Below are 25,211 nucleotides of genomic sequence, written 5' to 3'. Positions count from 1 at the left end.
TCTTTTCAGAAAAGCATGTGAATTTGTAAGACAGGCACCCAGTGCTGCCTCCCTGCAACCAGATACCACGTTTTCAAAAGTAGATCTAGTGGGAATTTTCTAGGTATGATTTCCATGGAGGGAGGGAGGGGACAGTGAGAGGGTGGGTGCCCAGGTACTAGAAAGAAGAGTCCCAGTGACTGAGATGGTTGTTAAACATCAGAGGGGGCTGCTGGGAGAGTCCTTAGGACTGAGCTTCCTGAAACCTCTCAGCCACACCAGAAATGATAGGTTAACTTGACCTCCATTCTGCTTTAAGCCCTCTTGAGTATCTTCCCTATCCTAGATACTGGCAGGTAAAATATGGTGCCACCAGCTTGACTTTGCATGGAATGCTGGTGATCTACAGTATATCTACCTAGAAGTTAGGAGCTGGACCTGGGGTTTGCTTAGAGCCAAACTGGACCCTGTGCTAAGTAAGCCCAGGCCGACGGGCATGAACACTTCTCACAGACCAATAAGACCGGAGAGGTGGGGAAACATGGACACAAATGACTCTCCCTGGCTTTCTCACCACAGTGGCCTCCACTCGCATTCACTTTTTTCCAGACACCCTGAAGCAAAAGCCATACAAACAATCTCCCCAATGGAAAATGAAAACCCGTAACAGAACACTTTCCCCCCTTCATTCCCAGCCCCACCCCACCCCCTCCAGCCCAACACCCTGAATACTCACAAGAGAACACTTTATCTATACAAAATTAATTAGAAAACAAAATATTTACATATGAAATAAACACCATCTTGATTTCTGTCACCAGTGGAGACCAACAGAGCCCCCTTTGTTCTAGATTGCTGTTCGCTAGGTTAGTTGGTTTGGTTTTTTATTTGAATGGGGTGAGGTAAGAGGAAGAGTGAGGGAGGAGCCCCTGACCTTGGACAGAGTCAGGGTGAAGCAATGTTTATATGGCCCTTCTCCTTCTTCCTCCTGGAGACGTCTCACACCCTCTGTCCTCTCTCTCAGAGTCTTTCCTTGAATCTAAAGTAAAGCACTCCGTGCTCCTCTCTCCAAATTTGTGAGAGGTTCAGCCCCTTGCCCCCAGGTTCATTTTAGAAAGAAAACAAAGCTTTACAAGGCCTTCAGTTGGCTTTAAAATGAAAGATACTGAGGTAAAAAATCAAGGAGGAGGGTGGGGATAGCAGTCAAGGGTGGGGAATGAGGAAGGGTGGTGAGTCAGGGCAAACAGAAGGCAAAGAGCAGCCCTGGAGGGTGTGACTTGAAGAGACATGGCAGCTTCCTTCCAGAGGAGGATGAGCACCTTTCTGGTTTGTGTGTCCTGTGTGCAACATGGAGGTCCTGCAGTCAAGGTTCCAAACAGACCCGGGCTCTGTGGCTGCCACCTGTGTAAGGGGTAGGTGGCAGGACAGCGGAACCGACCCAGAGTTTCAGGACCGGCAGTGACAAATATTCAGTTCCCTTCTCAAGTTTCCGACTTTCAGTGAAAGGGGCATCACATCTGCCAGTACCCTCATTCTTGGAATTTTTCTACATGTATATATTTTATTCTTGCATGGTATACTCTGGGAGAGAAAGGAGGTGTTGCAAGAAGGTGGAAGGGCTTCTACCGAGAGTGTTCACATTGGGCTCAATGTCACATTCTCAGGGAGCCAGGCCCAATGGCTAGTAGGGGTGTACCCCTCTCCTCCCCACTTCCAAATCTCTTCCCTTCCCTCCATGCCTCCTGAGCTATACTCATGAGCGAGCTCATACCTCTTACCTATTACCTACCAGTTGTGATCGATTCTGAGGGAACAAGCCTGCTCTCCTAGCTCCAGGTTAAGTAAGAAGGGATCAAAGCATTGAAAACATCCCCCTCTCTCACTTACCCTACCACAAACTACTCCCCTATTTTCCAAAGCCTTACTTAGCTCCTCCCCAAGCCCTGACCAGCTGAGGGTCTAAAGCTCAAGAGAGCTTTATAGAATCTTTTGCTCTCTAGAGGATCATGGCTATTTCTACTTCCCTTTAGCCTTCCTGGAAAGTTCTTGGCCAAAACCAGTTGAAAGTATTGGCAGCTGGAGAAATCACTTTTGTACCTTGCTCTTGTAGGATTGTTTACCACCTTTTTGTCTAGACCACAGAATCTTCTCTGACAAGAACTTCCATTCTCTTCATTCAGGAAGGGTGAAGGGATGAGACAGCCAACATTCAGGTAACATATGACCATCTCTGTTTGTATATAAGCCAAAACAAGCACACTGCTGAGAAATATTGAAAGAAACATGAGGCTTGGTTGCCTTCTCTACATTTATATGCCCCTGACTCTGTGTGTGTACACATCACATATGTGCAAGTGTATTTGCACACACATGCACACGCAGTCAGTCCACCCTCTCTTGCCTCTAAGGCACCATGAAAGATTGCTATGATGTACTTTCCATCATCCACCAATGACCTTTGTTCACCACTAATGAGTCTCATGGAATTGAAGCAAACATTTTGGCTTATATACCAACACACATGGCCTCCCCGCCTCTGTTTGGCACATGATCCCTAAACAGATGCCATCAAAGCCACAAGAATTTAGCAAAAGCCTCTCTTCATTCACAGGCAAGTATGCTAAATGGTCTTATTTGAATGCTTTTGCTGCCTCATCTAAACATAAAGATGAGTTTGGGAAGAGCTATCCTTGCTCCCGTGGCCTCCTTTTGCTTCTCCTTGCTTCACTTGAAGTGGGTGACAGAGTCCTTCCATGCTAGGAGGAAGCTCACAAGCAGCCACTTCCTTTCTCCACTTTGGCCTCCCTTGCTGAGCAAACCCGCTGCATCCTCTCTTGGGAACGGGGAATGACTGACAGGTGGGGAAAGGAGGAGCGAACTGGAAAGGGAGGTGAGATGGTGCTGGTCACCAGGGTTGCCCTCCGAAAAATCAGAACTCCAGGATCCCATAAATAAATTAAAACAACAAGAAAGGAGCAAATGGGAACCAAGTTCACCCCCGTCACCCTCCGTGACATGCCCACCACCGCAGGCCCACAGCCCAACCTCCCATACCCACCTTAACCTCTCTCTTCCCTCACTCAGACATCAGACTCAATACTAGAAAGTTTCTCATAAACATGACCATTGCTGGAGCCATTGAAAGCCCTGGGGTTTTTGTTGTTAGGCACACAGGGGTTGGACTGGTTCCCTATACAGATGTCTTTCTGGAAACGGCCTGGCACAGCCCCATGAAGGGCCGAGACCACTGGCTTGGTGGTGACAAGGGCGCGGAAGTCCGGCCTGGCTTTTGGCGCCCCTGGCACCGAGGGCTGCCTGAAGAAGTAGGATTTGCTGCCATGGAGCAAGCACTGGTCGTCCCCAAAAGTGGGGATGAAAGGGTTTTGCGTGACCCGGTCAGGGTAGAGCGACTTGCTGAGCATGTAGCCGCCGCCGGGATTGTTGTGGTGGTGTCCGGCAGTGGGCACTGAGGACTTGTTGTTGGCAAAGGTGCTCTCGCCAGCTGGCATCTCAAACATGTGGGCGTAGGGACTCCCATCCACGAACCGGCCCTTGTCTTTCAGGCTCACACTGCGCGGGGCCAAGGCGGCTTCTTCCTTCTGCAGATCCACGAAGGTGTCGTAGGAGTGCTGCCGGCGGAGCTTGTTCCGGTTCTTCTTCTGGGCCTTGGAGTTGGTGGGGCTCTGGGGGTACTTGGTGGTGGAGGCGTTGGACGTCACGGCCACCGGGGCCGCCGGCTGGTCCAGCTCCTGCAGGGAGTTGTCCTCGCTGATGTCATACAGGTTGCCCGCTTTCTTGCAAGCCTCGCAGCGGATGCACGCCTGCCGCCCCGAGTTCTGCCCTCCCACCGACGAGGAGTAGTTGTGCAGCTTCGAGGGGCAGCTGCGGCAGAAGTTGCCCCCGGAGCGGTCCTCCCACTCCACGTTGGTCAGGTTCTTCTCCCAAGGCGCCGGGACCCCGCCGACCACGCCGTGTTTGTCCCCGGCCCCGTGTTTGAGGTGAGACCTGTTGGTACAGGGCCCGCCTCCGCTGACCGAGTCGCTCCGCTCCTTGTAGATGTCGGTCAGGTCCACGTGCTCCCAGTGGGGCGAGTTCTCCTTGGTGCGGAACTGGTCCAGGTAGAAGTCCCGTAGCCCTTCCTTGTCCCTGAAGTAGCGCTTGTGGTCCGGGGAGCGGGGCGGCCGGCGGCGGTAGGCCAGCTCGATCTCGTCGAACTCCCGGCGGGACTTGGCCGAGGCCGGCCGCTTCTTCAGGCTGTCCTTGTACTGCTGCTTGCGCCTCTTGGCCGCGTTGCCCTCGATGTTGCCGTAGGTGACGGTGTGGGTGGAGATGTCAGACACGTCGGAGCGGATCAGGTCGTCGTGGCCACCGTAGCGGTCACCCTTGAAGGAGAACTTGCCGTACAGGTCACTGAGCTGGCTGTGTTTGGAGGAGGGGAGGCCGATGTCCAGGGGCTTCTTGCTGATGGAGCGCGGCTGGGCGGTGAAGGGCGGGTTGTCACAGTCGTAGAGCCCGTCGATGGAGCTGGTGCTGCCGATGCTGTGGGGCCGGTGGTGGTGGTGATAGTGGTCTTGGTACACGTTGCTGTCCTTCAGCTGCAGGTTGCCGAAAGTCCTCTCCACCTCGCTGATGTAGTCGCTGAAGAGGTTCTCCTCGCAGGGCGGGTTGTTGTAGGACTTGCAGTCGGAATGCGTGAAGCTGCGGCGGTGCTCGGAGATGTCGTAGACGGAGGACTCGCGGCGGATGAAGTCCAGGGCGCTCTGCGGTGAGCCGTTCACCCCGGACAGGTTGGCCATGTTCTTGGCCGTGCGAAGCAGGCGCAGGATGTTGGAGTGGGTGTTATTCATGGTCGCGGTCGGGGAATTCATCACGGACTGACGCTCCTCGATAGCCACTCCATGGATGCAGCTGTAGATACCCTGCAGAACAGTCAGGATGGGAAGGATTAGGTCTCCAGTGAGACTAAAACATGACTGTAAAGAATCCTCCCGCCCCCACTACTAATTGCCTAATGATAAGAAAAGTCAGGGAAAATATGAAACGGATAGCCTTATATACTCGTAAAAAGATGTGGCTAGCTAGAAGCTTGCACGATTTATCTCCCTGCATTTAGAAGTAGCATATTAGGAGCTAAGCTCGTGGCCTAGCTGGCTATCTGAGAGGGTGCACGACTACAACAAGTGACTTGAGCAAATAGGATAAAGTCACAAGACATTCTTGCCCTGACTCCCTCAGTGACTTGCACTGATGTTCCATTTTATGCCCAGGGTTCACATCTTAAAGCTGATACATGGTATTGGTCAATAGCAGAAAATATTGTCAGCCTCTGGAAATCAGTAGCAACGCTCCACAGATGTGGAGCCTGCTCTGCCCTGGCTGGCCACACTGGCTGGCAGGAAAGCACAGGGGAGCTCGGTAGCTCACAATTGCCTTTCTTTTCCAGCTCTGACAAATTTTGAGCAGCTTTTAGAATTTTGATCACCAAATAACAGCTAAGCAGTTCTCTTCTTGAGCCAAGCATGAACTAAATTCAAAGAGAGAATTAGGCAGCCCTTGGGTCAAAGACAGATTTTTCTCCTGCTGCATCCCACACCGTGGGAGGGAAGAATTGGGACAGAGATCTACTACTAAATAGGAATAAATAATTTCCTTGTTGAATTCTTTTATTTGTTCTCTCTTTAGCTCTGCTTTTCTTCTTATATTTTTTCATTCAACCTTATAAATAATTAATTAATATCTCAGCAAATTAGTATTGATTGAGAACTCCCTGTATGCAGGACCTTAAACACCACTACCCAGGAGAAGGAATGGGTTGGGTTCAAGTCTAAAAGTCAGGCCAACTCTCTGCTAATACCTTGCTCCCTGCCTTGAAAGGTGGACAAATTTGGAACTTTTCTCCCTGGCAAGGGAATGTATTTGAAGAGGAGGTTGTTTGAATTGTGTCTTTAAAAGAAGGGGTATAATTTGAAAAGGGAAGTTGTCCCAATGGATGGAGATGGGAGGAGAGGAGGTTAGGAAGAAGGATGATAACTAAATAGCAAAGAAGAAAGGTTTAGATGAGCTGAGCCTCAATGTCCCAGAGGACACAGCAACATAGATCAAGGTAAGGTTACTCTACTTTCTTTGTCAGGTCTCCTTCTAACCATTTTTAATCATGGCTAGGAGAAAATGCCAAGCATTTTTCCTGGACAGAGGCATTGATTATGTAGAAGGGCTATGAATGGGGTTTCTATTCCAGGTTACCAGCTCTGATTGTTTCTGCCATCACCCTATCTAGGACCTTAGGGAAGGGCCACACAAGGAATCAACATGACTCATGGGCCACAAGTTCTGTCATCCTGGCCCAATGTTACTGAATAGCCTGAATCAACTAATACCCGAGAGGAAATTGTTCTCTATCAGTGAAATACTACAGGAAAATGATCAAAAGATGGAACAATTTAATGAGAAGTCCACTTTCCTCCTCCTTTTTTCTTACTCTTCCTTGTGACATGTTCATATTAAAAATGTTATAAATCCTTAGTTTGGACTAGAAACATAGAAGTTTAAATAAAGAGCAACTTCAGAGTTATACTTTGCTCCAATTAAGGACATTTCTGGAATGTAAATTTCTTATGGGTCAGGACTTATTTCTGAAGGTTCTGTTAAGTTCTTTAACTCCCCATAACTCACACATGGTTAAAACACAGAGGGGAACAATAAAACAATAATATACGTTTGTATGTTAGAATAAGAGAGACATATTACATTTCTCTATCTGAATAGGAATATCATTTTTTAAAAAGGATTAAATTATTATGGCAGCCTATACAGAATTAACTAATGGTGATGAAAGGCATTTGGTAAAAGGCCAACTTTTTTATTCTGATAGATCTGCCAGTTCTCATTGAAAACCAAATGTCCAAACCCTACACAGAAAGCTGTTTCTTGAAGGAAAAAAAGTAGCAGCACCTGTTTTTTTTTCTTTAAAAAAAATATATTTATTGATTTCAGAAAGAAAGGGAGAAGGAAAGAGAGGAGAGAGAGAGAGAGAGAGAGAGAGAGAGAGAGAGAGAGACATCCATGATGAGAGAGAAACATTGATCAGCTGCCTCCTGCACGCCCCCCACTGGGGATCAAGCCCGCAACCCAGGCATATGCCCTTGGCTGGAATTGAACCTGGGACCCTTCAGTCCGCAGGCTGATGCTCTATCCACTGAGCCAAGCCGGCCAGGGCAGCACCTGTTTTTTTAAGCCCCCGGAAATTATGTCATGCAACCCCACTGGGGAAACATACATGATGTGGTTTCTTGCTTCAACAGCACAGGCTGGAGTCAGTGCCCTCCTGGGTCTCTCGGTTTTGCACAATGCTAGACTAAGCTGTCTTTTATAGGCTCCAGGCACCTAAATCAGCCCACTTACTCTGCTGATGGAGAAGACCATGCCAGGCTTGCCGGAACAGACACCCATAAAGCAGTGCCGGAACTGCCAATAGAAAAGGTGTTCACAGATGAAGGTGATAAGGCTGAGAGCCATGGCTGCTCCCAACATGTAGAAGACTCCTGCCATGTTATCAATGTCCAACTGGCTGCTCATGACCTCGTTCTTCTCATTGTGGCAAATGCCAGTGAGCCAGAGCGCTTCCAGCTCCTCCATCTCCCCTGGAAACAGGGCAGGAAGAATAGGTAAAGAGAAAAGAGCAGAAGAGTAAAAACAAGGAAGAAAGAGGGGTGTTGGGGAAGAGAGAGAGAAAAACATGAGAGAGAAAGAGACAGGGAGACATAAAAAAATAATAGTTAACAGTAATTTTATTAATACTATTATATTCAATAAATATTCATTGTATTCAACGAAAACTTAATAAAGGTACCGTAGAAAATACAAAGATATGAGACATTAACTGCTCTCCATTATCTATCCAGTGTAAATTAGTATATACATAATCAATATGATAAACTATATGCAAGTAACAAGAGTTCAAATTAGTGCAAGTAATTTTGTGGGTGAGTGGCCAGTAGGTGTTCATGAGAGAGATAAGACTTGGAGGTGGGCATGGTGAGTGGGTGTATTTTAATGTATATTGTATGAAAATGCACTCCAGGCAGCAAAAATAGCAGGATCAATGGAAGGAAGGTGGAAAATTGAAGGCTTGTTTAGGGAAAGGCATGCGGAACAGTTCAAACAGAGTACAAGTAGGCAAAGAAAGCTGAATAAAAAAGGTTGGTGCAGGATTGCTGAGGGCTTGTGCATCAGACTAAGCATTTGGCACTTTATTTTGTAGACAGTGAGGAATAACATCATCAAACAAGTGATTCAGAAAATTGCTCTTAAACAAATGTGCAAAGCAATTTCGTTAAGAGAGGAAAGACAGAGATTAGCAGAGAGATTGACTGATTCCCTGGGGACCCTCAGACTTACTGGTCTTTTGTTGCCAAGGAAAACACAAACATTAAGAGTAAAGGGAAGTGAGCTTGAATAAAATGAGACCACCAAATTCAGACCTGCCTCCTTTTAACACGCTTAAAGGAGCTTTGATGGACTCAATTCATGTTAGGTTTCAATAATCTTTATCCATTTCACTACATACTAGGACTCAGAAATGTAGAGAACCTAAACAAACGGGAAATGAAAGAAACCACGTGCCCTGGAATGCATCTAATTCTAGATGAGCAACATTCTGAAAATCTCATGAAGAGAATTGCCTGTTCCAATAGTTCTGATTTGGCTAAAAATCTGAACGTTGTGCAATCTGACTAGAGCTTTGGTCACTTTTTCAAATCAGATTTATTGCTGTTCTTCCTCAGAGGTAGATCTCTGTTATTACTAAAATCATAGAAGCTCTCACACCAAAATGTCCAGTTAACAGCCCAGCTGTAATACCTCCTCTTTCCAACATCAATCAAATCATCTTATATTCATTTCTTTGACCAAACTGTGATTCTCCTAACTAGTGGAGCAACCACTGCACCTGAGTCTGAAAATCCAGCTGTGCTCTTCTGCCTCTTATCTCATCCCTAACAGCAACGATTCTGCAGACATAATTTAGAGAACTGCTTTGCTGATGGCCCGTGGGGCCAAGTAGAGTCAAGTTGCTCAACCGTAACTGGATTAGCTTCTCTGAGACCAATAGGAGGAGGAGGTACTTTGGACAATACAGTGAAAAGGGATGCAGAAAACAGGCTATAATGAAATAGGAGATGCAATTTTTTTCAAAGCAAGTTGGCTGCTCAGTCTGCTGCCAGAATGGCACTGGGGAATACCTTATGGTGTCTGCCTCCTACCTCTTCCAGCTGAAAGAACATGATGGGAGAAAGGGAAGAATGAGTAGATGGACACAAGTTGATTTCTCTACCCTTTCTCTGGATACATACAGAGCAGAGACCTTCCAAAGTTCCATCCACTTTGCCCACATGTGAGATAATTGTTTGGGACATCTTATATCAGCCTCTCTTACTCCCTGGAGGGTTGATCATAGCCTGCAATTCCGAAACATACCTCCTTGATCAACTACTTTAATCTTATGTCCTGTCTTTCACCCTGTCATAGTTTGAATTGTGTCTCCTGAATTCACACGTTGAAGACCTAACCCTAGTACCTTGGGATGTGAACTTCATTTGGAAACAGGGTCATTGCAGATGTAATTAGTTAAAATGAGGTCATTCTGGAATAGAGTGGACCCCTAATCTAGTGTAACTAATGCTCTGAAAAAAGGGGGAAATTGGACACATGCATGTAAAGGAAAAAACATGCACAAAGGGAAAAGCCACCGGAACTTGACAGCAGAAATGCAATAATTCTCCCTGGCAGCCCTCAGAAGAAACCAACGAACACTTTCATCCTGAACTTCCAGCCTCCAGTACTGTAGGTCAATATATTTCTGTTGTTTAAGCCACTCTATGGTTCTTTGTTATGGCAGCCTTAGGAAACTAATACAAACCCCCAAATCTCATAGTGTATTGTGACATGCTTTCCTGGAGATGCAGGGATTAGCAGAATGGAGAAATCAGGTTGATGTTTTGGACTGGCCATCAGAAGAGGCTAAGAAGGCACTTTCCTTTTGTTAACTTACCATCTCCAAAGAGTTGCAGGATAGCAAGGTCCACCTGGCGTTTCCACCCAGAATCTTTTTGGATGGCAATGCCATACCCAGTGGAAGCAAAGACCTTCCCGCTGCCAATGGTCACCAGCTTGCAGCCTTCGTCTCTGCCTGCCATGTAGTTGAGCACTGCTGCATCATAGATGAAGGCATCCAGTTTCCTGTGCAAGAAAGAAACAAAGAAACCCAATACAGTGGAGGAATTTTAGTACAGAACTACCTATGGGGACATTAACATGAAGCAGTAGGGTTCCAGAAAACTGTGGGGAGAATTGGTTCAAAGAAAGGCTCAAGTTGGAACTCAGCCAGAATCTACCCCAGGTTATTCTTTATGTGATTTCGAGTTGAAAGGAGGAGTTCTTTCCCTCCTACTGGGAATGATGAGAATGTAAGTTTGGCCTGAAGCCAACTCATAAGCTGGGTCTGAAAGGAAGAGGAAGTAAAAAGGAATCAATAAAAATAATAACAGAAATAATGAAAAGTAACCATCACAATGATAACAACAAATAGCATGGGTTAGATTTATATAACATTTTTCATTTTCCAGTTCATTACAGTCCAGAGTGGGGATAAGTGTAGGTGTATGTATTTCAATAGATGTGCAGTGCTATTTTTGTGGTCAGAAAGGTCTCAATATTCTGCTTTGCCGCACAAGAAAAAAGGAATAGTTGGGGTGGTGGCAGCACAGGCTTGTGTTAAGAGCAAATGTGTGAAACTAACAAGAGATTGCAACATAGACAACTCAGATCTCTCAAATTCCTAAGCATATATAAGAACCCCCTTTTACAGGGCAGAAAAAAGTAGGTTTGCAGTTGTTTGTATGGTAAATAATACAAGAATAAACAAATAATACAAGAATAAACTCTGTATTTTGTATACTCATAACTATAAACATACTTTTACCTACCCCTTCATATTGTATTTTGCAAGAAGGGAATATGTAGGGATGTGAGTAGACTAGGAGTAAGAGCAGGAAGGCATAAATCAATATTTGAAAGCAACATTCAAGCACATAAAAGGTAGAGGAAGAAATTCAGACATAACCATATGGATAATAGAGAGGTCTTCAAGAAAAGCATCCATTATCCTTTACTTATGTGAGTAAAGCTAGCTTTATTACCCCTCAGGAAAAAATAAGCCCTTTCTGGTGTGATAAGCCTTGCATCATATTTAAAAAGGCCCATGAGGACCCTATAGAAAGCTTTGATAGGATTAATAACTGTGGTGTACCAAGGGCCAGACCAATCAACCCAGTCCTATCCCCAAGCTCAAATCCCATCTTCTAAAATCTGCTGTGACTTTATGGTGATAAGATAGAGTCATTTGAAGGTGGGGGTAAGTGAGAGGGAAGAGCTTAACCAAAGAACTTATATGCATATATGCACAACCCATGGACACAGACAATAGTGTGGTGAAGGCCTAGGGCAGGGGGCAGGTGAGGGTGGGCTAGAAGGGGTTAATGGGGGGAAAAGGATACATTTGTATTATTTTCAACAATAACGATAAATTTTAAAAAAGAGAGAGTCATATTATAACATACCAAAATACTTAAATAACAGTATTTAGGTAACCATGCATCTGGTGGCTCTTCCAGAACTGAAGCCACCAGAAGGTCCAACTATTGCTATTTATCATACAATACAGGAAATTAGCTACAAACCCCAACATCTATAATGCTCAACTGTCTGTCTTATTCGACAGCTGTGGTTTCAGGAGGCCAAATGAGTAAAGAGATCAATGTGGCTGGGATTATGCAAGCCAACACATTTGCAGATCATGAGCTCCTTTTAATGAACAAATATTTCCTAGAGTGTAGAGCTGGATCAAAGAATAACAACAACAAAAACAGAATGAGAGATCAGTCAACATATTCTTATTGTTTGTTGTCTAAAAATGTTTACCCTTTTTGTTTTATTTCTCCCTTGTCTATGAGATACTAGAACCATCATTTTCACCTCTTGTTCAACAGGTCTTTATATGATGTGTAACACATGAACCTTATCATTGACTCTTCGCTTCTACTTTTATATCTATTCAAATTCTTGTTTCATGGTTACATTGATGCAAATTGTAAAACATACACATAGAAGCAAAAATAGCATAGGAATCCTTGTGCACTGGCCTGAATTATACTGTCAAATTTAACTTGGAAATCCATGAAGAGCAAGTGAAGTATTCCCTGCTGTAACTTTGTGTGGCACCCCAACATAGTACATCTGATTCAATGTACGTTTAATAATGTGAGAAACATACCACAGACTCTGAGCTTGGAAGCAGTTCTTACCCTGTTTTCAGGGAGAGCAACGCATCATCCACATCCCTCTGGTTGAACTTTCCCATGTAGGCATGCATTTCTGCGTAGTTATTGCGAATATTCCTCTCTGTGCTGCCATTGGGCACCGTCCCGAAGCGAAAAGGGGGTGAGAAGTCATTAGGTCTCTGGAACTGGAGAGATAGAAAGGGAGAGAAAGAGAAAGAAAATGCTTCAGAAAGTGTGACGAAATATTGTTAGTATTAGTGGATTTATAATGGAACAGACCCAACTATAGTTCACCAAATACACTAGCCCTCACCCAGGAGTCACCCAAAAGTGGACTTCAATTCAACTCAATTTGAGAATTATTTGCCTGACTAATCTATAACCCCTGTGTGCTCCTTTTATGCATACTGCACAATACCAATGACAATGGAAACAAGCCGTGGCACACTAATCACCTTTATTTCTGAACATTGTGTAAAATCTGCTTCCAGGCCTCTTATTTGGGGGCTAAATATATTGTCCCTGCACTGTTATGGCCATAGGACCTTGATGAGGCAAGCTGCATAGTATTCCTGAACATAATTTGCTGGGTATCAAATACATTTTACTAAGGAATTTTCTCTTGACCTTCCCTGATGCATTTAAAGCTCATATTCATCCTACATAAGTTGTAGGATATATTTTAAAATCAAATACAGTTTTAATTAGGTATCCTCCCTTGCTTAAGAACTGAGAGTGGCTCGCTAGTGCCTACCATAATAAAGTGAAATCTCTTGGATTTTCACTCCATGACATCAGTTTCATTTCTGGCTCTCGCCCTGCAATGACTGAGTCTGTGTGTTGCTCCTTAAACATATCATTTGTCCATTTGTATCTTTATAGTAGGTCCCCTAAGCATGAACTCACCTTTCTCTCTAGGTCAACTCATACTCTTCGTCTCAAAATATAACTCAAAGCAATTTCTCAGGAAACCTTGTATGAGTTCTTTCTTCCATTAAGCCTACCCCATAGCAAACCATCAGTCCTTGGTATTCTTTGTTTAGAAGATCATTCTAATTCATATTACAAATTCTATTACTCTCTAAATGAGCTGGTTAAGTTATGAGAGATAGTTTCTGATGTAGTCACTAAGAATTTAAGCTCCATGACTGATACAGATATAGATTAATGACCAACTTTGCCATGTACTACTGTGTGACCTTGTGCAAGGAATATGAAGTCTCTGAGTTTTTGAGATTATTGGGAGGATTAAATGATATAAAGTATAATAAATTCTTCATACAGCACCTTGCATCCAATAAGTGCTCAATAAATAGGCTCAATAAGTGCTCCTTTTATTAATAGTATTTTAATTCATAGTTATATTCTATATTCTCTAGCAAACTTAATGCTCTTGGAGCTTCTCATTCTATTAATACAGCATGTCCCAAAAATGTATACACACTTTAACAGCTGAGAGTTCAATTTTGAAAATGAAATGTATTTTAATAAACATTGCCTTTATAATTATTCAAAGTGTGTGTATACATTTTTGGGGGCCATCTTATATAGCAATGAACAGATAGGATATGACAAGAGTAGCTCTGTTATGCTTTGGCATAGGAAATGATGTACATATTTTTTAAAGTCTTCTTGGTTTCAATACTATGTCATGTACTTGGGAGATACATTTGAAAATCTAACCTGCCAATTAAGGAGTACACTGAACCTTTGGAGTAGCCTGGGCTTAGAGTCATTCTCTTAGGGCCATTCTCTTAGAGCCATTCTTTCTCCTTTCCTTAATCTGAGAAGCTAAAGAGCATCTCAGAATATGGGTTTCAAGGACCACAACAGGACACAGTACCAGGAACCATAAATGCCATCCTACTTTCTCAGAGTTGGCCATAGTTAAAAGTAGAATCATGCAGTGGTATTAGGCTATCTGTAATATATCAAATATCACTACTTTCTGACTTAAAAAGCTCCCGGTCTGACTTACCACAGTGCTTTCTGCCATTAAGAGTTTTTGTTTAATTATTTTGAAAAGGATTGTGATTTTTAAGTCAATGAAGTTACTACAAAAAAGTCAAAGAATTATTGGAGTTGGATGAGCCACTCAAGGTTAGCTAATTCAAACCTTTTATTTTACAATGAAGAAACTGAGGCCCAAAGAGAACAAGTAGTTTGCCAAATGTCACACTGTGGCAGTGGTAGCTAACATTATGAGGGATCAATTAATACTACAACTCATTGTATTCAGCAGATAGAAAATTTAAAGAGAACAAGTATGTTCTTTATTGAAAGAGACAGATACTAAAATGCTATGCACATCACTCTCAATTATAACACTTCAGATATCTGAAAAAAGGTTTCCTCCAAGTCACAAGTAGAATAGATACCATTGCAGGCAGCAATGTAACCAAATAAACTCCCTTTAATCAGTAATTCTCCACTTTGCCAGGACATCGACAACCAATGCTCACTGTGACTAAGATACTTTAGGGTCCAAGGTATCTTCTGAAACATTAATTATGGTATAAATTTTTATATTCTATTTTTTAAAATTGGCAATCCACAAAAGGTATATGGAACAATTTTGATTAGCCAAATGGAATCTGGAGTACCTAGAGTACCTCATTTCCTGGTGAAGCTGGATTATGGAAAGTTTCCAGATTACTCTTTAATAACTTTGAATTTTAAGTTATGTTTAGATTTCTAGATGCTGTTTTATAACCATATGCCTGAATAACTAAAAGCTAAAGAAATGATAAAGGACCTCAACAGACAAGAGAACTTTGAAAAAGAACAAAGCTGGAGGACTTACGTTATCCGACTTCACGACTTATTTTAGTACATGACAGTGTGACATTAGAATAGAAATAGTAAAGAGATCACTGTAAAAGAATAATCCAACACATGCCTACCAACAGACCAACACATGTATATTGCAAAGGTAATTCAGTGGAGATAGGACAATCTTCAACAAATGGTGTTGGAACAATTGGATACCCATATGCTAAAAACAGAACTTCATTTCATACTTCACAAGATATACAGAAATTAACTCAACGTGGGCTGTATATCTAAATATAATTACTAAAATTATAACATTTTTAGGAGAAAAATCTTTGTAACCTTGAGTTAGACAATGATTTTTTAAATATAATACCATAGCACAACACACACACACACACACACACACACACACACACACACACACACACCAAAGATAACCTGGTTCTCATCAAGTTAAGGATTTCTCTTTGAGGAACCCAGGATCATGAAAAGAAAAGCCAGTGACTGGGAGAAAATATTTGAAAATGAATTAAAGCAATTAAAACACTGAAGGAATTAAATAAGAACATAGCAAGGCTCTTACAGTTAAAGCACCTTCCTTAAGAAAACAATCAGAGAAATCAGTCAGCCCTGGAAGAATGCAAAGGCAAAGTCCTGTGGAAGGCAGACTATTTGGAGGCAGATGACATAGATTTGAATCCCAGCTCTGCTTCTGATCAGCTGTGTGTACAAGGGCAAGTTACTATATTCATGAAGCCCCATTTTCCTCTAAGTATTATTTTTCATGAATAATAAGGTAATGTATAGGAAACCACTTAATACAGTATCTGGCACATGGCAGAGTCTCAAAATTATTAACTGCTTTTACAAGGATGAAGTTCTAATCTTTAAAATTGTCTTATGGTAGGCAATGTTCCCGAAGATTGAAAACTCTTATTCTCTAATTTGTTCCTTAAACTAGGCCAGTCTGGGGACCGACAGGGAGGGAGTGCATCACCCCAGAATTAGCCAAAGCAGAAGCAGAACTGAGTTGGCCTTTTCCTTTGAAAATTCTTGTCCTAGCTTGGTGAGGTTTAAATAAAACAGGTTTTTAAAAATAATATTCCAAATACCTGGTGCTTCCAGTAAATGCCGTGTAATAAAACACCCTAAGCCGTGAGGCATTATGTAGCACTTCTTTAACCTGAGAGGCAATCAATACTCTCTGGGGCTTGGGAAAGACAAAAATTTAGTACTGTCAAGACCCAGGAGTCTTAAAATCTATTTCTTGACCCCAAGAAACAATTTTTTATAAAAAATTTTAAAATCTCATACATCAAGGAGACCAGTATTGGGTTAAAAAGCCCAGTCTTATTTTAAAGTAGGGAATTTTATACAGTACTTCTTCTTTATTTTACTTTATTACATTTATTGGGGTGACATTGGTTAATAAGATTATATAAGTGGCCCTAGCTGGTTTGGCTCAGTGGATAGAGTGCTGGCCTATGGACTGAAGAGTCCCGGGTTCGATTCCAGTCAAGGGCACATGCCTGGTTGCAGGCTCAATCCCCCATGAGGGGTGTGCAGGAGGCAGCTGATTAATGATTCCCATCATTGATGTCTCAATCTCTCTCTCCCTTTCCCTTCCTCTCTGAAATCAATAAAAGTATATTTTTTAAAAGCTTATATAAGTGTATGTTTATATGATTCATGATCTGAATATTGCATTGTGTGCCTACCACCCAAAGTCAAATCACCTTCTGTCCCATATGTCTGGTCCCCTTTACCCATTATTGCCTCCTCACCCCCTTCCCTCTGACTCACAGATATATGAAAAGATGCTCAACTTCACTAGCTATTAGGGAAATGCAAATGAAAACCACAATTGGATACTACCTCACACCTTTAGAATGGCTATGATAAACAAGACAAGTAATAACAATTGTTGGAGAGGTTGTGGAAAAAAGGAACCCTCATTCACTGCTGGTGGGAATGTAAACTGGCACAGCCAATATGGAAAAGTCTTGGAGATCTACCTGAAAATTTTGAAAACATTTATTCACAAAAATATATGCACCCCTATACTCATTGCAGCATTATTCACAGTGGCCAAGACATGGAAACAACCCAAGTGTCCTTTGATGGAGAACTACATAAAGATGTGGTACATATATACAATGGCATACTACTCAGCCATAAGAAAGGAAGAAATAGTGCCATTTGCAACAACATGAATCTTGAAAATACTATCATGCTAAGAGAAATAAGCCAGACAGAAAAACCTAGGAACCATATGATTTCACTCATATGTGGGATATAAAACTGAAGCTCATATACAGTACTTCTTTCTTACTAGTCACCTGCGGTCAAAACAGGGCTTCCTTAAACTTGGAATTTTTTTCTAGAGTTGCCCAGATTAGGATTGTAAAACAAAACAAAACACACAAAACACACACACACACACACACACACACACACACACACACACACACCACACACACCAGTTTCAGATAGGGAAATAAAAACACAAAATGGAAGGTACCTGAAGCCCTGAAGAGTTCAAGTAAATTGTCTGAGGCCATGTGTGAAGGAGGAGGACTTGTCCCCCAGGAGCTGAGCCTTTTCTAGGTGGGCTCAAACGCTAGCCCACAAGTCCCACTCCTGCTTACTGGGGAGTGATGGCATGTCAAATGCCAACTCCCACTCCCTCTCTGGATCCAACACATGGCTTTCAGCACTTCCTGCAAGCACACACTTGTGCAAGGGCAAAACAATGCCAGAATGTTATGAGAGCTGTAATCTCACTTGCTCCTCCTTGAGAGGGTCAAGGAGTCAGAATCCAGCCTCTGAGCTGTTCAGATCATCATCTCAGCCTCATCGTAATGACCTCAAAGTGAATTAGACTTGGAAGTCATGCAAGGAGAAAGGTGCCAGGAGTAAGGGCCCTGCCCCCACCCAAAGATGATCAGACTGGAAGGTTCTGTTATGGCTGCTGCCTTCTCCCTAGAGAGCCTCTTACACAGCCTGTTACAGAGAGAAAGGGAAAGAGGAAGAAGTCAGGGAAGTGGGAATTTGAACCATTTCATTTTTATTTATTAAATAAATACATAAATTGATTTTCCTATGTATAAGGCATTATTAATTCAACACCTATGTATGTGCTTGGAGTAAGTCATTTTATCTCCTTTAACGATAATAATTAAAATGCATTAATTCATTTGGCAAATATTTACCGAGCATCTATTAGTGCAGATGACTGTATCAGGAACTGAGGATAAAAGATGAAAAAAAAATCAGAATCTGTTTTTTAAGACATTTCCATACCAGAGTGTCAGAAATCTAAGTACTTATTCAATTTTTAATCATTTACTTTTTCATTAATTCATTTGCCTATTCATTTATTCTTTCATTTATACAGAAATTCAGCAAGTATCTGTTGGCATCTACCATGTGCAGATACTTTTCTGGGTGCTGAGGATGCAGTATTACAGAAGACTAAGATCCTGCCTTCAAAGAATTGACATTGTAAAGAAGTGGGGCAGATAAGCCTATTTTTTCACTTCTTTTTAAAAAATTTAATGTAGTGGACTAATGTTAGCCACAAATTCTTTGCCACTCCTTGCATCAAGAGGTGAGGTCTATGTCCCCTCCCCTTGATTCTGACCTGGCCTTGGTGACTTCTTTGACCAATAGAATGTGCAGAAATAACACGCTGGGACATCTGGGACTAGGTCACATGAAGCTTTGCAGTTTCCACCTGGGCCTCTTGGAACCTCATTGTGAGGGAAGCAATCCCCCTCTCTAAGAAGTTCAACAACCCCAAGGCCACCATGTTGGAGTCACCACATGGAAGTCCTTCTGCCTACAGTCCCAGCTGAACCCAGCCTTACAGTCCTTCCAGCTGGGGCACCAGAAATTAGAGTGAAGTCATCTTGGACCTTTCAGCCCAGCCCAGCCCAGCCACTAGCTGAACACTGAGTGACCTCAGTTGATGCCACACAAAACAAAGAATCACTCAGTCAAGTTTTGCCCACATATCTGACCCACAAAATTGTGAAATACAATGGCATGGTTCTTGCTTTCAGCAACTAAGTTGGAGTAGTTTGCTGTGCAGCAATAGATAACTGGAACACAGATAATTTCAAGTAGTGAAAATGAAGTGCTATGAAGAAATGGAGACAGCTATTATATGGAATAGAGAGTGATTGGTAGGAGAACAAGTTTAGACTCGCTGTCCTGAAAAGGCCTCTCTGAGAAGGTGACATCTGTACAGAGAGCTGAACAATGAGAAGGAAGCAGATATGCAAAGATCAGGGAATATGTATCAAGCCCAGGGAACAGGAAACACAGAGACCTGACAAGGGGACAAGCTTGGTGTGGCCAGGGCATAACAAATGACGTAATGGGTGCTATGGAGCAACCTGTCCATTCGGCAGTGGGTTCGCAGAGCAAAGGGTACTGTCTGGAACAGGGTCACAGAGGCTGTAGCATGGGTATAAGATTTGAAAGGAGAGTTTTCCAGATAGACAAGAGGAGCAAAGAGGTTTCCAGATGGAGGCAACAGTCTGTGCAGACAGAACAGTGAGAAAGCCTGGGCATGATCACAGACCACGAGAGCTTGTCATTGCAAGAGCCTAATGAAGCTTAAGAAGGGGGCAGGGCTGGATCATGAAGGGAGATGAATTCTGTACAAATGAGTTCAGCATTCATGCTAGAAGGGATAAGAGACAGCAGAATCTCGGGAGCCAACTTCCTGAGATCCAGTTCTAGCCCCCTACTTGAGAGCTGAGTGACCTGAAGCAACACATTTAACTTCTCTTTGCTCCAGTTTCCACATTTGTACATTGAGGCTAATAATAGTGCCTATGTAATAAGGTTCATAGTATTCAACCAGTTAATCTGGGCAAAGAGTTAACACAGTGCTGAGCACATGAAAAGTATACTAGGTTAGCTGTTGTTACTACCTTTATCATTATTAATGTCATTGTCAACATCATCATCATCATTATCAGAAGCAACTGAAAAATTCTGGTCCTGTCAAGACTGAGTTTTTGTGTTAGAAAGAGCCTGGAGAAAGAGCAGGTTCTGAAAACAGAACAAAAACTCTTCTTAACGTTGAGGGCATCCAGAGTCTTGTACTGACCACCAGGTCCTTACGAGGTCAATCAGAGTTAGATCTCGTGAATGACAGCACACAAATGAAAGCAGCTCTACTACAATGAAGAGGGCGAGCAAATGCCTTCATGGGTAGTTGGCTTCTCTGAAAAATGGCTCTTCTCATTCAGTCAGAGTCTGATCAGCACATGCAGATTAGGACAAACGAGCACTGTGACCTTGCAGAGATGGATATTGTACGTCCTATTTGCAGGGTCCATCCGCATGAGACACTGAATTGGGGGACTTTTGTCTTTAAAGCTTGACAATCCAACACATAAATATTCATTCCATTACTCCTGATTTTACATTTGAATCACAAAAAGAATCAATGCCCAAATGCCACTCAATTCTCTGAGGCGCCCAAGAGAAAAAGGGGGGAGGCTTAGGATGCAAGGCCCGCTTTTGGCCTGTGCTACCAATTATGAGGGGTGGCAGAACATCAGAACTCTGAAGGGACCACTTTTTTACCTCCTCAGTACCCTGCCTTATCCCTGTGATCACCGTCAGTACCCTCTGCTTTCAGAGTACTTTTTAAGTATTTGACTTACTATTTTTAAAATACATTTTTATTGATTTCAGAGAGGAAGGGAAGGGGAAAGAGAGATAGAAACATCAATTATGAGAGAGAATCATCTATCAGCTGCCTCCTGCATGCCCCCTACTAGGGATTGAGCCTGCAACCCCTGGCATGTGCCCTTGACTGGAATTGACTCTGGGACCCTTCAGTCCGCAGGCCAATGCTCTATCCACTGAGCCAAACCCACTAGGGCTGACTTACTATTTTTTTGTATAGTTCTATGAATTTTGTTATTCTATCTATCTATTCATTCATTTATTCGTTCATTCACTTATTTAAATTGTGATAATGTAAACATAACATAAAATTTACCCTTTTTAACGATTTTGAAGTATACATCTCTGTGGCATTGAGCACATTCACATTATTATGCAACCATCACTGCCATCCATCTCCAGGACTTTTATCTTCCCCAAATGAACCTATGTATTTATTAAATATGACACCCCCATCAGTTCTATGAGTTTTAACCATATATGGAATCTTGTAACCACTACCACAACCAGGACCCAAAACAATTCCTTCACCCCCAAAACTCTCTTAAGCTGCTCCTTTATAATCACCTTCCCCTGACCATTAACCTCTGAGCTGTTCTCTAGCCCCGCCTTTTGTCTTTCCCAGAATGTCATGTAAATGACATTGTGCAGCATGTGACCTTTTGAGATGGCCTTTTTCACTTATAAAGCCTTTGAGATGCATCCATGCTCTGCTTGTATCTGTAGTAAAATCCCATTGTAGGAATGTATCAGTTTGTGCATCCATTTAACTGGCAAGACATTTAGGTTACTTTCAGTTTGGGGTAAATATGAATAGAGCAGCTATAACATTCAGGTATAATGTTTTGTGTGAACATAAATTTTCACTTCCTTAAGGTAATACCCAGGAGTGGGAGTGCTGGGTCATATGTTCCCTACCCCGCCCCAAAGTGCATCATGTTTTGTATTTCTTCTCTCTTTAGATCTTCTCGTTTTCCCCATGAACTCCAAAGTAAGTACAGCATCTATTATGATTCTGTTTGCTACTCAATCTTCCCATACAATATCCTCAGCCTAACTAGGATGCAGTAGGTATGTGTGTGTGTGACTTCAGACTCTGAGCAATGTCTGAAGATAGGAGGAGGTGGCTGGAGGAAGTGGCCTCCTCCCTCTCCCATCACGATCCCTTATTTGCCCAAAGAGGGAAGAAGAAGGTCAGACCAGGACACAAGAGCAGGCTTTTTGAAGGCAGGATCTTCTTCACTGTTCTACTGCCATAAATGCTTAGAACAGATGGCTAAAAGGAAGTAGTCTGTACTTACATTGAAAAGGCAATTCAATGATAAAATAGTGAATAAACACATGAGTTATGGGCTTAAAAGATCTAAGCTCAAATCAAAGCTCCATCATTTATTAAGTGAGTGACTTAAACTTTGAAACTGAATGTCAACAATGTTCTAAGAGGAGAAATAAGGTATGGCATTTCATTACAAATCCTCCATTTTAAAACCTGGGGCCAAGTGTAGGCACCCAGAATCCTACCCATGGAACAACCTAGCTGTAAATACAGCAACAGATTAGAAAGTCAGACTCACTTTCATGAAAGTTTTAATTGGGGATGTTGTGCTAGCTAACTGAGCTTTGGTCCCTGAGCTACTAGAGCAAGTGGGTTTATTCCTATATTAACTTTGCTAAAATAACCTGTACCTTAAGTCTTAGGTGTTTTTGCAAAGTCTTATGTCTGACCATAAAACATCATCATCAACATATATTTAATGGGTAAAATCTATGCATAAGTTACTGAGCTCTGAAATGAATACCTCAAGTGAAATGAGGCAACAGATATAACCCCTAAGTTACAGTTCAGTTGGAAATAACAATGATAATATAATAACAGCAGCAGCTAACAGGTCTCTGTTAATGTATCACACATTAAGTAACTCATCAATCTTCCCATTAACCCTATGAAGTAGGTATTATTAACTCCATTTACCAGACAAGGAAACTGATGCAGAGAGGTATGCAGCATGAATAAGGCCAGACAGCTAGAAATGAGCAGAGCAAGGATTCAAAGGCAGAATCCTGACACATAACTGTAAAACACATCAGAGTTCTATGTTCATAGAACAGATGCTCAACCAACATATGTAGAATAGAAAACTCCCACGACTAAATGAGTATGCCAAGTTCCAAATAGGATGTAAGGAAAGTAAAGGCAATGGGAGTCTAGAGGGAGTGGAGATTATCATGGGAGGACGGTGATAGGGAAGCTATAGGGAGGATGCAGAGATGGAGATTGGAGATTATAGAAGCAGAGGTGTGGGCAGGGCACTCAGGGCAAGAAAAATGGCACAAGCTAAGATGCAGAAGGACCCGAGCACCATGTCTTAACCAAAGTTGAAAAGAATGTACATGTACGTGGAACACAGTTGGTGCATAGAGAGAAGCCATACTATAGAGCATGCTGAATGGTCAGGCTGGGGAAGGATGAGGTGTGCACATCACAACATTTAGGTATCATTACTCAGCTCAAGCATATGGCTTGAAGAATAGAGAGACTAGAGGAAGGAGATTCACTGGGAAATGACTAAGGGTCTGGCCTATTTTCAGAAAAAAAATATAATGGGCGGAATATATGAACAAGATATCAAAATGAAAGCCTTGGCAGAATCCAATTCAGAAGAAGGAGGAGAGGAAGTGGCAGGGTCAAGTTCATCCCCACCCCTCATCTCCCACTACGCTCCCTCACCGCCCCTCAGTAGCCACGCTGGCCTCCTCATTCCTAGAAAACACCAGGCAAACTCCTGTCTTAGTCTGTCCTTCTCTCTACTTGGAAAGCCCCAGATACCCATCACTCCTTCACTACCTTCAGGTCAGACTTGATGGTCTTCTCACTGAGGCCTTTGCTGACCACACAATTTATAGTTGCAAGTCCTCTGCTAACACTCACTATATCCCTTCTCTGCTTTACCTCTTTCTGTAGCAGTTGACACCTTCTAATATTGTATATAATTGCCTTTCTAACTTGTTTTCTTCATTCCACCTCCTTTAGAATGTAAGTGATATGAAGGACAATATCTTTATCTGTTTTGATCACTGCTGTCTCTCTTTTGCCTAGAACAGTACCTGGCACTTAGTAAGCTCTCAATATGAATGAATGAATGAATGAATGAATGAATGAATGAATTTCATAGCACAAATGTAGATGCATTTATTATATTAAAAAATTCAAGGTACCCTCTTTATTGGTTAATGCATTATCATGCAACACACAGTTGAGCATTAATATTTCTCAGATCTAGTGTTATTCTGGCATCCCTGGTGAATAAGGAGTTAATATGTCTTCATGCCAGCTGAGGACATCTTTCCTGGCACTTTCTCCATTTTCCCTTCAAAAAATATATCAGATCTGAGATCCCAAAAGAGCTTGTCAAATTTAGGACTTGACAAAGCATATGAATATTTCTTTGGCACCAAAAATGTGACAGAGTTGGAGATAATTATGCTAACATGGAGATGGAATGAAACAGAGGCTTAAGGACTAAGGCATCTGAGTTTTATCCTTAAGTCATCCTGTGCATTACAGGTGGCCTTGGGTGTGCTCCCTCAACCTAGCCTTAGGTGAGACTGTTACAAAGATGTGTGGTTGCCACCACTCCACTCCACAGACTGACCTGTGAGAATGCAGGGATGGTCACAGATATTTTATAAAAGCTGTGGGTGCTAGCAAGGAGAAAATGCCTTAAAAGAAGATTTTAAGTGACGATTACAGATGGATTCACTATGGAAACTGAGATTCCAGAACTTTACTACAAGCCCCAACAGCTTATATACAGTTTTGAGGGGAATACTGAAGGTGACTTTCAGGGTTTCAATATGCAAGATGACCCAATGAATTTAGGGGTGCTGCAGTTGTTAGCATGATAACCTGAGGTTCCTATCACAGTGGCAATATTCTTCAGAGTCGTGAAGCTGAAGTTGGGATTGGACGGCCAAAGGTCTATGCCAGGCAGGGCCTGGGGTGAGTGAGGATCCAGGGAGAGGCATGTCAGGGCAATAGGCAGAGTTCTGATCTCCTGTCAATCAATTGGATCAGTCAGTTCCATCCTGAGAAATGAAAATGCCAGTATGTGCATACACAGTCACATTGTGACCCATTTTCAGCACAGCAGAACTTCCTGCATTGGTCAATAAAGTCAGCCCTATGTGGGGGCACTCCAACTGACAGAATATCACCCCTGGGAGGGACCCTCCAGGATCCTACTGTGCAAACTGCATCTCCTTTGGGGGCTCACAATGGATCCTCACAGGAGAGGGCCCTGACAAATCCTTTGGGGGAAAAAACAAACTTATTTAACATTGACATAGCATTTCCTCAACAAACTTTACCATACATTTTTCTAAGAATTTTGTGTCTCTAAGACTGTGAAACCA

At 42.6% G+C, this 25,211-nt stretch overlaps 1 protein-coding gene across 1 annotated transcript in view; it reads right to left on the bottom strand.

The window, feature by feature from the left end:
- Positions 1 to 1,554: 1,554 nt before the first annotated feature.
- GRIN2B (glutamate ionotropic receptor NMDA type subunit 2B) overlaps positions 1,555 to 25,211 on the bottom strand; it is a 426,215-nt gene continuing 402,558 nt past the window's right edge. The window contains exons 10-13 of the mRNA XM_081084460.1: positions 12,339 to 12,499; positions 10,028 to 10,215; positions 7,381 to 7,619; positions 1,555 to 4,898 (exon numbers count right to left, since the gene is read on the bottom strand). Of these exons, the coding sequence (XP_080940586.1) occupies positions 3,060 to 4,898; positions 7,381 to 7,619; positions 10,028 to 10,215; positions 12,339 to 12,499 (2,427 nt within the window). The 3' untranslated portion in view covers positions 1,555 to 3,059. The remainder of the gene's footprint in view (positions 4,899 to 7,380; positions 7,620 to 10,027; positions 10,216 to 12,338; positions 12,500 to 25,211) is intronic.

Source organism: Myotis nattereri (assembly GCF_964212035.1).
Source record: "Myotis nattereri genome assembly, chromosome: 2".
NCBI classification, from domain to species: domain Eukaryota; kingdom Metazoa; phylum Chordata; class Mammalia; order Chiroptera; family Vespertilionidae; genus Myotis; species Myotis nattereri.
The sequence above is the reverse complement of the archived record's forward strand: the minus strand, read 5'-3'. Positions and strand labels throughout refer to the sequence as shown.